This window comes from Terrapene carolina, unplaced genomic scaffold (genome assembly GCF_002925995.2).
Source record: "Terrapene carolina triunguis isolate 2854851 unplaced genomic scaffold, T_m_triunguis-2.0 Scaffold142, whole genome shotgun sequence".
Classification (NCBI taxonomy): Eukaryota; Metazoa; Chordata; order Testudines; family Emydidae; genus Terrapene; species Terrapene triunguis.
In genome coordinates, this window is record NW_020664493.1 from 2,275,707 (window position 1) to 2,289,026 (window position 13,320).

General features: G+C 43.3%; 1 protein-coding gene across 1 annotated transcript in view; it reads right to left on the reverse strand.

The window, feature by feature from the left end:
* Positions 1-7,748: 7,748 nt before the first annotated feature.
* LOC112117666 (thrombospondin type-1 domain-containing protein 1) overlaps positions 7,749-13,320 on the reverse strand; it is a 30,454-nt gene continuing 24,882 nt past the window's right edge. The window contains exon 5 of the mRNA XM_026653670.1: positions 7,749-9,145. Within this exon, the coding sequence (XP_026509455.1) occupies positions 7,749-9,145 (1,397 nt within the window). The remainder of the gene's footprint in view (positions 9,146-13,320) is intronic.

Genomic DNA, 13,320 nt, shown 5'->3' on the forward strand with positions numbered 1-13,320 from the left:
TCCTCCAGCCCCAGAACCAGATACGCACGTGCGCACACACACACACACATACACACTCTCTCTCTTTTTCTCTCTCTCTCTCTCCCCCCTTACCTGAGTGGACCGAGTCAATCAGCACTTTCAAGCTGACCCCTTATATGTCCCTGGACTCAGTGGGCTGGGTCAAGCCACACTTTCAAGCTGCCCCCCTTATGTGCCACAGGTATCGCACCAGAATAGAGTCAGCCTGAGCGGACCAGGTCGAACAGCACTTTCAAGCTGCCACCCTTATATGCCCCTGGACTCAGTAGTCTGGGTCGAGCAGCACTTCCAAGCTGCCACCCTCGTATGTCACAGGTTCAGCATGTCCCTATCCCCATTTTCACGTCACAATTGTACTGGTAGTAACCCACTTGATAAGCAAACCCCACAGTATTTTTGGGCGCTACAGGGATCTTTAGCTTAGGTAAGAGAAGCGTTGCTGCAGAGTAAATGGGGAAGCTAAAAACATAAAAGAGTAAAGTTCAGAGAGAGAGAGAGAGAGGGAAGCAACCATCTTAACCATAAAAGTTATTTATTGAATAATAGTGATAACCACACAAGGAGAGCCTAAATAAACATAACAGTTACATTATTAGAGGTTACAAAAATCATATATAGAAAACTATACCTGCCTGAGGTAGAAAAGAAAACAGAGAGAGAGAGAGCTGGGATCTCACAATCCATGAAGCTTGAACTGGTCGGGGTTCCCAGGTGATGGTGGTAGCTCAGGGTCCTGAGTGCTGAAGACAGGCAGAGCCACCAGGACAATCAGTCAGGAGAAGATGAAATCCCAGTAGAACTGGTGCAGAGTTGGATCCATGCATGAGACCACTTACTGAAGTGTGGGTAGGTTTTTTTTGTAGGGAAACAACAATGGTTCAAGGTAGAACACTAGATTTGTTTATGGGTAAACTGATGACTCAAGGGTTTTCTTTAGGTTAGACAATAGGAGCTGGTCACTCTTGGCTATGGGTGGTGTTCCTTCCAGGGAGCTCACAATGCAATTAGGCAGCTTCAGTATTTTGGATATCAATCAAGGATTCATTACTAGAATTGTTCTGATAACTGCTGAGCTGGGTGTGTGCAGGCGTACATTCATTAACATCTGGAGCAGAGATCCCCCATGATGCAGTGCTTCCCTGCTTTTCTGGTCCCAGAGTTCAGTGCGGTTCTTGCCTTGGAATCTCTGTTCTCTATTCTGATGCTAATAGAGATGCCTCCCTGTCCCATCTTTGATGCAGATGAGGCTAGGGGAGTTGTCAGGAGGGGTCTAGGTGTGTCTAGGTGTGTCTCCCACTGCCCTTCACTGCTCTCTGCAAGTCTTTTCTCTGATCAGTTTTGGTTCAAGCAGAGGCTGTGGGAGGGTGTCCTTCATGAGTCAGACAGGTTGGATACTGCACCTGGTTCCCCAAGAACACAGAGCTGACTGGTATCAAGGGACAAGGATTTACATTGACACACAACGGGTAAATAGCTGAAGCAGTAAACAAGTTAAAAGCCTGATCTCGAGCCCAGTGAAGTCAGTGGAAAGTCTTTCATTATTAATGTTAATGAGCTTTGGATTGGGCCTCAATATTGGGTGTGTTTTAAAACACTTTACACAGTGTAATCAATCTAGGCTGGCCATTTATAGTGGCGAGTTAATATAAAAACTGGTCCTAACACTATGTTACACAGATTAACTCACCAAAGCCCACTCCTGAAACGGCGGCACATTCACAGCACAGCGTGCTGGAGCAGGCCCAGAGCAACCGGTGACTCACCTCCCATAAGTCAGACCTGCCCTCACCGCAGCTGGGCTGAGGTAACACAGCCAAATGATGCTATTTGAGTAAGCAGGGAAAGTTTAACCACCTACAACTAAATCCTGAACAACTCACTCACTATCCTTAAGCAATGAGCCACACCAGGCTGTGTGGTAGCAGGCTATCTGTGCATGCCATGGGTGTGTCTGCCTCATGCCTTCGACAACCCACTGCCCTACTAATGCACACCTGATGTGCCTTATTGTGCTATCCTTTTAAATTGTTTTCTTTAAAAAAAATACCAATGCCTTAAAACATTATGTCTCCTTGCATGCTGAAAAATAGCTCCTAGTAAAAGGCTCAGCTAAACTAGGCTGAAGAAGGATATAAATATAATTTCCCCCTCCTGATTGGAACATACTAATTGTGAGTTCATTTTCTCTCACTCTCTCTTTCTCTCTCTCTCTCTCTAGCCCTTTTTCAGGAAGACTCTCTGAACTCTTTCGACCTTTGTCCCTCCTCCTGCCCCAGATCCCCGGATCCTGGCTGACACTTCCTCAGCAATTTGTTGCCATGCCATGCCATGTTGCCATAACTCATATTTTAGTGTACAAATGATGGTCCTGATTCTGCAATGCACATAAGAATATAAGAATGGCCGTACTGGGTCAGACTAAAGGTCCATCCAGCCCAGTATCCTGTCTTCCGACAGTGGCCAATGCCAGGTGCCCCAGAGGGAGTGAACCTAACAGGTAGTGATCAAGTGATCTCTCTCCTGCCATCCATCTCCACCCTCTGACAAACAGAGGCTAGGGACACCATTCCTTACCCATCCTGGCTAATAGCCATTAATGGACTTAACCTCCATGAATGTATCCAGTTCTCTTTTAAACCCTGTTATAGTCCTAGCCTTCACAATCTCCTCAGGCAATGAGTTCCACAAATTGATTGTGCACTGTGTGAAGAACTTCCTTTTATTTGTTTTAAACCTGCTGCCCATTAATTTCATTTGGTGACCCCAGTTCTTGTATTATGGGAACAAGTAAATAACTTTTCCTTATTCACTTTCTCCACATCACTCATGATTTTATATACCTCTATCATATCCCCCCTTAGTCTCCTCTTTTCTAAGCTGAAAAGTCCTAGCCTCTTTAATCTCTCCTCATATGGGACCCGTTCCAAACCCCTAATCATTTTAGTTGCCCTTTTCTGAACTTTTTCTAGTGCCAGTATATCTTTTTTGAAATGAGGAGACCACATCTGTACGCAGTATTCAAGATGTGGGTGTACCATGGATTTATATAAGGGCAATAAGATATTCTCCGTCTTATTCTCTATCCCCTTTTTAATGATTCCTAACACCCAGTTTGCTTTTTTGACTGCCGCTGCACACTGCGTGGATGTCTTCAGAGAACTATCCATGATGACTCCAAGATCTTTTTCCTGATTAGTTGTAGCTAAATTAGCCCCCATCATATTGTATGTATTGTATGTATAGTTGGGGTTATTTTTCCCAATGTGCATTACTTTACATTTATCCACATTAAATTTCATTTGCCATTTTGTTGCCCAATCACTTAGTTTTGTGAGATCTTTTTGAAGTTCTTCACAGTCTGCTTTGGTCTTAACTATCTTGAGCAGTTTAGTATCATCTGCAAACTTTTCCACCTCACTTTTTACCCCTTTCTCCAGATCATTTGTGAGTAAGTTGAATAGGATTGGTCCGAGGACTGACCCTAGGGGAACACCACTAGTTACCCCTCTCCTTTCTGAAAATTTACCATTTATTCCTACCCTTTGTTCCCTATCTTTTAACCAGTTCTCAATCCATGAAAGGATCTTCCTTCTTATCCCATGACAACTTAATTTACGTAAGAGCCTTTGGTAAGGGACTGTGTCAAAGGCTTTCTGGAAATCTAAGTACACTATGTCCACTGGATCCTAATCTAAGTACACTTGTCCACATGTTTGTTGACCCCTTCAAAGAACTCTAATAGATTAGTAAGACATGATTTCCCTTTACAGAAACCATGTTGACTTTTGCCCAACAATTTATGTTCTTCTATGTGTCTGACAATTTTATTCTTTATGATTGTTTCAACTAATTTGCCGGGTACTGACGTTAGACTTACTGATCTGTAATTACCGGGATCACCTATAGAATCCTTTTAAAATATTGGTGTTAAATTATCTATCTTCCAGTCATTGGGTACAGAAGCCGATTTAAAGGACAGTTTACAAACCATAGTTAGTAGTTCCACAATTTCACATTTGAGTTCTTTCAGAACTCTTGGGTGAATGCCATCTGGTCCCGGTGACTTGTTACTGTTAAGTTTATCAATTAATTCCAAAACCTCCTCTAGTGACACCTCAATCTGTGACAATTCCTCAGATTTGTCACCTACAAAAGCCGGCTCAGGTTTGGGAATCTCCCTAACATCCTCAGCCGTGAAGACTCAAGCAAAGAATTCGTTTAGTTTCTCCACAATGACTTTATTGTCTTTAAGAGCTCCTTTTCTATCTTGATCGTCCAGGGGCCCCACTGGTTGTTTAGCAGGCTTCCTGCTTCTGATATACTTAAAAAACAATTTGTTATTACCTTGGAGTTTTTGGCTAGCTGTTCTTCCAACTCCTTTTTGGCTTTTCTTATTACATTTTTACACTTAATTTGGCAGTGTTTATGCTCCTTTCTATTTACCTCACCAGGCTTTGACTTCCACTTTTTAAAAGATGCCTTTTTATCTCCCACAGCTTCTTTTACATGGTTCTTAAGCTACGGTGGCTCTTTTTTAGTTCCTTTACTGTGTTTTTTAATTTGGGGTATACATTTAAGTTGGGCCTCTATTATGGTATCTTTGAAAAGTGTCCATGCAGCTTGCAGGGATTTCACTCTAGACACTGTACCTTTTAATTTCTGTTTAACTAACCCCCTCATTTTTGCATAGTTCCCCTTTCTGAAGTTGGACCTCTTGGACCAGATCTTGTGCGCCACTCAGGACTAAATCGAGAATGGCCTCTCCCCTTGTGGGTTCCTGTACCAGCTGCTCCAAGAAGCAGTCATTTAAAGTATCGAGAAATTTTGTCTCTGCATTTTGTCCTGAGGTGACATGTTCCCAGTCAATATGGGGATAATTGGAATCCCCCACTATTATTGATTTCTTAATTTTGATAGCCTCTCTAATCTCCCTTATCATTTCATCGTCACGATCACTGTCCTGATCAGGTGGTCGATAATAGATCCCTAACGTTATATTCTTATTAGAGCATGAAATTACTATCCATAGAGATTCTATGGAACATGTGGATTCATGTAAGATTTTTACTTCATTTGATTCTACATTTCCTTTCACATATAGTGCCACTCCCCACCTCGCACGACCTGTTCTGTCCTTCTGATATATTTTGTACCCCGGAATGATTGTGTCCCATTGATTGTCCTCACTCCACCAGGTTTCTGTGATGCCTATTATATCAATATCCTCCTTTAACACGAGGCACTCTAGTTCACCCATCTTATTATTTAGACTTCTAGCTTTTGTGTACAAGTACTTTAAAAACTTGTCAGTTTATTTATCTGCCCTTTTCTGATGTGTCGGATTCTTTTTTATGTGAATGTTTCTTGTCTGATCTGGCCCCTACTTTATCCTCTTCCATCCTCTCCTCCTGACTAAAACCTAGAGAATCTCTATCAATAGACTCTCCTCTAAGAGAAGTCTCTGTCCGATCCACGTGCTCCTCTGCAGCAGTCGGCTTTCCCCCATCTCTTAGTTTAAAAACTGCTCTGCAACTTTTTTAATGTTAAGTGCCAGCAGTCTGGGTCCACTTTGGTTTAGGTGGAGCCCATCCCTCCTGTATAGGTTCCCCCTATCCCAAAAGTTTCCCCAGTTCCTAATAAATCTAAACCCCTCCTCTCTACACCATCTGGCACTATGAGGACGGGGTAGTTTAAAACTGTCAGGTGTCTCTTCCCTACCCCAAACCCTCCCTTTTCAATCTCCATCTGAGGCTTCTTTTATTTTCTTTGTTTCCTCCATTAATGTATTCCTTCCACCTGTTTTCTCTATACCTCTGAAGAATCTGTTATTCCAATAAATGGCTGGAGTAAAGAACTGAGTCAAACTGGCCTGCCTGCCACTCTTTGCATCTCCTTTGTGTGCAGTGACTTTACTAAAAGTGTTGAGCAAGTGCAGCTGTGTCCAATCCCATTTGTTAAATATCCTCTGGTGAAATAAACGTGCCTATGGAGAAAGTTCTCCAGGAATCAACAAACATGGACGAGTTCATTTCCTTTTTCCTTTTGTTTGCAAAGCATATCTTAATTAAATAGGCATTTTGTTCCACTGGTTTTGTTCATAATTTATTTGTATCTTGCTGTAGTATCTGTCAACTTGTTTAAGCAAAAATAAAAATACAACATTTAATAAAGGGAAAGAGCATTACAATGAAGGAGAGAAGGTAAGAGGTCTTTCACTGGCTTCTACAGGTGGGTAGAATACTGCAATAACAGTTTCAGCAAGTACTCAAATTTGTTAATGAATTTTCCTTGACCACACTAGCAGACCTAGTCTGTTTATTTTCTACAATGCTTTTCTGTTCCTTTCCACACGTTTGTGCAATCTCAAGCTTTCCTGGCACCAATAGTATCAGAAAGCAAATGGCGAGGTCTTGTATGTGACGAATCACAAAAACCAAATTGTAAACAAGTATTCACTCCAGAATTGCTCATGCTTTCCTCATCTAATCAGGGAACAGGAAAAGCACCACATGACTTATCTGACCAGTTACAAACAATCAACACAGTTCAATAATGTGATGGGGTGTGTCAATGCCGCACTGGGCAAGCAGGGGTTAACCAGTCACTTTTGGCCCAAGAGGCCAGGCCTTCTCACCTCTGCTGCACATGCTCCAGTTGGAGGGAGCAGATAAAAGGGAACAGCTCTCTCCAGTCCTGGCTGGTGGAGGAGGAAGACGGACATGCGTTGCCAGCTCCCGCTGAGGTACCACCAGCCTTCCAGATTACGGAAGCAAGTCTCCCTGACTAGATGACGAGGGATCCCCAACTATGAAGGCCGACGGAGATGCCAAGCCTCTGCCCGGGAAGACAAGCCCAAAGTGGACTTAGAGGTAGGAAGTGACCGAGGGAATATATTGGGAGCTGATACTTGAATCCTGAAGAGGGAGACTACAGGCTCCACAGGGCCCTGGGTTGGAACCTGGTGGAGCAGGGTGGGCTCGGCACTGGCAGGTGGCTATTACCGCTGGAGACCCCAGCTATGGACTGGTTACTCTGCCCCACCCAAGGGGCTGAAGGCCTGTTTGTGATTGTTTGCCCAAGCCAGGAGGCTCAGGAGCTATAGACGGTTTGCCTGTTCAGCCCCTCACTGTGGGCCAGAGTCCCTGATTGTGTTTGTCTGGCCCAGCTGAGAGTCCTGATGACTGTGTGGCGGAGTGTATCAGCCCCACACTGGGCAAGCGGAGGCACCCAATGGATGCGCAGAACCCCATGACAAATAGTGAATTTTAAAGATACGCTGAAAACTGTTCACAACCTAGGTTAAAAAGAACTGTGAAACAATTCATTAAATAGTGTTGAACAGATGTTACAAGATATTGTGCTCTGCTAGTGGATGGTCCACAAGCAGAAAAAGAGGCTAAATTGACTGGATTCATGATTCAGTATAAATTATTCATTGAGCACTGCTCTTTTCTGTGCTCTATAGAATAAAATCTGTTCGATTTTCTCTGTGTCACACTATCATTTCCATTTGCTTTCCCAGGTTATGTGTGTGTATTAGACAAAACAATGACATCAGAGCCCTTTCTATTAATTAAAAAGAAATGCATGCTCACAAGTCAGGCCGTAGGATTTCCCTCCTGCCCCAAACAGCTGGAACCTGGTTTCCATTATTGCTTTTATTATAAACCAACAGGTTTTGCAGCTCTTCTCTCACACCCCCGCCCTACATTACTGCAATGAGTCATTCAGATCACCAGTTTCTCAATACTTAAAGTACTTGTTTCATCTTCTTCATTTGAACCAAAATATCCAGGCAGGTCAATCATCCATTGCTCCGATTCTGTTAAGCCAAAAGAATTATTATCATAAAAGGCAAATTCAGGGTCTGTGGGGAAGCTCTGGCATTTGTCCTTTCTGTACTGGACAGGGCTTAGAGCACTGCCTCGCCGGTAATTATCTTTCAGAGTTGAGATGGGTTCTTTCCTCAAAACCCCTCGATGGTTTGGTGAAGAGCCCCTCCTGTTTCTATTTGGCTCTGGTTTGTCAGCTCCTGCTACTTGGCCTGCAGGCTGACGGTCACTGATCAGATCCGGCCTCCCCACTGGAGGGCCCCCTTTGTGGCGGTATTTTGTGCCATAGCTCAGTGGCTCACCAGCTAACAGAGTGCAATGAGACTGGTCAAACTTTTCGGAACTTGGATCAGCATCTTTACATGTCGGCCGGGACTTGTCTTCCAGTGCCTGACCCCACGTTCTGGTCCTGGCACTATAAAGAGGAATCTGCCGTGAGGTAAGAGTGGACATGCTCCGTTCCCTATAGGGCCTGACCTTTTTAGTTTCATGGAAACTGGCTGTTCTTCTGAACTGTGGGTTTCTGTGACAGCCTTTCTCTAACGGCTCCCCTTTGTTATCTTGGTATTTCAGGTGAGCTCGTCTAATGAGGGTCTGACTAGGGCTTGTTACAGGATTGGCCTGTGACAGTACAGAGTCCACCCTAGAATTAGATTTTTCCCTAGGGAATTTGAGATGACTGACTGGCTGATCCAGAAATGGAGATTTGATCCTGAATTTGTGTGCAGCAGCCTCCTCTTGGTTTTCTGTGCCCAGGGGAAGCACAGCCGTGGCATCAATAACAGTGTCAGTCAGAGGCGTCTGAGATACGTGATACACCTTTGTGGTTTCAGTCAGGCCTTTCTTCTTCATCTCTTTCAGCTGCTGCTGTGCAAGGCGATAGCTGAAAATTGGAGGGATTATTTTTTGAGCATTTGACTGAAAATTGTCACTGACAGAGGTGTCCTCTTCTTGAGCAAACTGAAGGCTCCTCCTACAGGTCAAAGGTATGTTAACAGGCTCTCCGGCTTGCACTCGAGGCGCTTCGCTGCCCGCGGAAAAGCTCTCCCGCTGCGTGCCAGCTTGACAGATGTTCTCTTCGTCGGAGTTCTTGTGGACACTGGGCGAATGGACAGAGTTACAGCGCACAGAGGTGCTGCACTTCTGAGCTCTGCAGAGCTTCCTCCACAGGGTGATGAGAACAGTGGCTAGGATTATGAACAAGCACAAGGAGATGCCAGTGATGGTGACTATATTATTAGCTTTCTGATCCTCTTGGTGCTGTACAGAAGGAGGGGTGGTAGGCTTTATAACTGTAACAAAGAGTGAACACATTCTGTTATCCAAGTTGCATTTTCATTGGACATTTGGAGTTTTAGTAAGATATTTTACAATTAAAAAAAAGAAAATCAATGAATAAAATACATTAAATTGTCTACTTGCCAGCATGTCCTTAGCTCACATCTGTCTTCTTCAGATAAAAGAGGATAAACCTTGATTTGCAGCAGCAAATCCACCTACTTTATATGGAGGGCTCTGCAGACCTGTCTACCTTTTAAACTTCATTTGCTACCTACTTCTGCTAGTCTCACCTCTTTTCATGATGCCAGAAGAATATTTTATACACCTGAGCCTAATGGCTTTTGTTAGGTTTGAGTTTCGCAAATCCAGTGGGAAGCTTTTTGCAAGAGTTGGTAGGGTTTCTATGAAAGGAGCAAGCACATAGAGGCAGTGTGATCAGGTGGAGGGGGTGTCAGGCTCTGCCACTGGTCTGCTAGCTGACCTTGGGCAAGCCACGTCACTACCAGTGCCTCAGTTTCCCCATCTGTAAAATAGGGATAAAGATACTTGCTGTTTTTGGAACAGCACTTGGAAATCTACAGATGAAAAGTGCTATCCAGGAGTTAACAATTTGTTATTGGAATTGATATATTAGGTCAGCCTAGTGGTTAGGGTAAACCAGCAATTAAAATTATTTTTCAACTGATTTTAGGGTTTGTGAAAGGTATTTGTTCCCCTCGTGCCAGGCAGATCCCCAATGTGAAAGGTAAGTGGCTTGACAGCCCTGAGGTCTGGAGAGAAGATGGACAGCATAAGCAGTGGCAGCACAAGTTTCCCCACGTTGCCCTGAGAATGTTTCTCCAACTCTCACCCAGTGTTACACCTCTGGGAGTCAGACAACAGAGTATTCTCCATGTCCATTCAGTTATGGGCTAAGAAGGGGTCTTGGGTTTTTTGTTATTGATATTTGTCTGTTATGCACTGGAGAGGGACTTTCAAGAGAAATCCTGGTAACAATACTTTGCACAGCTATAGTGCATGTTATGAGGGTCTCAAAGCATTTTACAAACATTAATTAAGTCTCACAGCACACCAGGACAAGTATCATACCCATGTTACCAAAGAATAAACCAAGGCGCAGAGAGATTGAGTGATTTTGCCCATGGTCACCAGCACATCAATCATAGTCATAGAACCCCGAAATCCTGGCTCCAAATCTACTTTTCTAGCCATTAGACAATACTCCTTTTCTAATTTCTATCTATCTTAGCTTTTTATTTAGTGCCTGTTACCATGGTGTCCAAACACTAATTTCTTATAGGCCACTAAACAGTTTTCTGATGGTAGTTATGTTCCATTGCTACTGCCCAGACCTGGATAGAAATCAGTGATCTAAAAGTGAAAGGCTAAGGCATCCTTTTACCAGTCCCTCAGGCCATCCAGTATCCACTCTACACATTTACATGTATGTTATGGAGTGTCCACCATATACATTCCCAGAATGCTTTTCAGTGTTCCACAACAACTGCTCAACTAACTGCAGTGTAGATGCAGAATTCATAGCTGCAGTCACCAAACCACATGTATACTCCAGAATTCAGGAACAGACTTTTTCCTTCCCACGCCCTTTGTAAAATGCCACCTTGATAATCAGCTTGTTATTTATACAGGTCTGTCGCATCTTACGCGCATTTAACATGTGCGAATTCAGCTTTACGCGGTCAGCAAAAACAAAACAAAAAACAACAAAAAAGAGAAAAATAACAATTTAAATACTGTTCCTGTAGTGCGGGCGATTCCGCCCGCCATTACACTCAATGTAATTTTGACTATACGCGGTTTTCACTTTACACGCTGACCGTGGAACGTAGCCCCAGCGTAAGATGAGACAGACCTGTACATATTTTTGGCTCAACAGATCCATACGGAATGCAACTGCAGTGTGGCATGTCATTCATTCAGGAAGTCTGGCAGTTCGTTTAATAGATAACATGTACATTCATTTCCAGAGTAATGTCAAAAAAGCTGCACTCAGTTGGTCACTAGAGGCTCACTGTCCAAGTAGCACTACAAAATTCTTAGAGTCACACAGTGGGAGGTGTGGGGAAAGATGATTCCATCAGAAGAGAAACAAGACCAGAATTTGGCCAAGTGTGGCTGTGGCTGTGATTGAAACCCATGGAGTTACTCCTGATTTATACCAGTGGAAAAGAGAAAAGAATCTGGATCTGAATGTTTTAGTTATTCATTTTTCCTTCTCTCCTTATTTTCTTTTCTCACTCCTGCTTGTTGATCTTTTTTATTTATTTCTACTTCTCCTCTTCAGCCCTTCCACCAGGGTTCCAACCCTCTGTGCTGGCTTCTGTTACTCGGCCACTTGCTCCATCTACTGGACTAAAGAATACAAATATAATAATGCTGAAACAGACTCTCCTAGATGGACCAGAGACATAGCAGAGGATGGTCTGATGCTATTATTTACAGCACAAGGTCAGCAGTACCCAGAGCTGGAGCACAATGTGAAAACATCTTTTAAATTCTATACAAGATTAAATAATTCAGGCATAATTCTGTAGTGGCATAAATCTGACTTTGGTGCAGGAAGATCAGAAAACAGGTGTAAGGGTAACTTGGCAGGGAGGCAGTAAGCCAGTGTAACTTGCACAGCTGAGACATTCTGTGGGTATGCAAAATGGGTGCACATTGATTTATGCACAGAGGGGAAGAGTGTAGCAGGAACAATATTTCAGTGTTGATAATGCAAAGTACTGCACATTGGAAAACATAATCCCAACTATACATATAAAATGATGGGGTCTAAATTAGCTGTTACCACTCAAGAAAGAGATCTTGGAGTCATTGTGGATAGTTCTCTGAAAACATCCACTCAATGTACAGTGGCAGTCAAAAAAGCAAACAGAATGTTGGAAATCATTCAGAAAGGGATAGATAATAAGACAGAAAATATCATATTGCCTCTATATAAATCCATCGTACACCCACATCTTGAATACTGCATGCAGATGCGGTCACCCCATCTCAAAAAAGATATATTGGAATTGGAAAAGGTTCAAAAAAGGGCAACAAAAATTATTAGGGGTATGAAACGACTACCACATGAGGAGAGATTAATAAGACTGGGACTTTTCAGCTTGGAAAAAAGATGACTGAGGGGGGGATATGATAGAGGTCTACAAAATCATGACTGGTGTGGAGAAAGTAAATAAGGAAGTGTTATTTACTCCTTCTCATAACACAAGAACTAGGGGTCACCAAATGAAATTAATAGGCAGCAGGTTTAAAACAAACAAAAGGAAGTATTTCTTCACACAACGCACAGTCAACCTGTGGAACTCCTTGCCAGAGGATGTTGTGAAGGCCAAGACTATAACAGAGTTCAAAAAAGAACTAGATAAGTTCATGAAGGATAGGTCCATCAATGGCTATTAGCCAGGATGGACAGGGATGGTGTCCCTAGCCTCTGTTTGGCAGAAGCTGGGAATGGGCAACTGGGGATGGATCACTTGATGATTATCTGTTCTATTCATTCCCTCTGGGGCATCTGGCATTGGCCACTGTTGGAAGACAGGATACTGGGCTAGATAGACCTTTGGTCAGACCCAGTATTATGTTCTAAGGGAAGTGTAGCAGAAGACTGTTACACTTGGGAGAGTGGGAGTCAATAATGTGGGTTTGCAGGCCCAGATAAAAATGCTAAGGGCTGATGGACGGGAAGAACTCAGCACCCAACAGCACCAGACTCCATATGGCTATACATATGGTTAATATATTCTCAATCTGTTCCACACAAACTTCCGGTTTTATCGTATTTGAAATACATTTTCATTATTGGCATTATTTTTCATATATATTTTGAAATACATTAAAAATCTCTCTCCTCTGTTCAGAAGCTAGCGATAAAGCCGGACTGTCTGTGTGACTCTTTACTGGCTTCCTTTGCGTGAGCAACTGTGACAGACTGAGCCAGCCCAGATTCATCCCTATTGTGACCAGTGACCTCTCCCCCAGCCCATCCCCAGTACTCCCTTCCTTGCTGGCAGATGTGATGCCAATGTGGAATCCACCTCCATCGTATGAGTGTCACTGGACCAGCCATGCTGCCTATATCTCTCTATCCCCAGCAAACACACAGACGGACAGTACTGCATGGGTTTCCATCAGCCAGTTGGTGGAATTTACTCCAGGG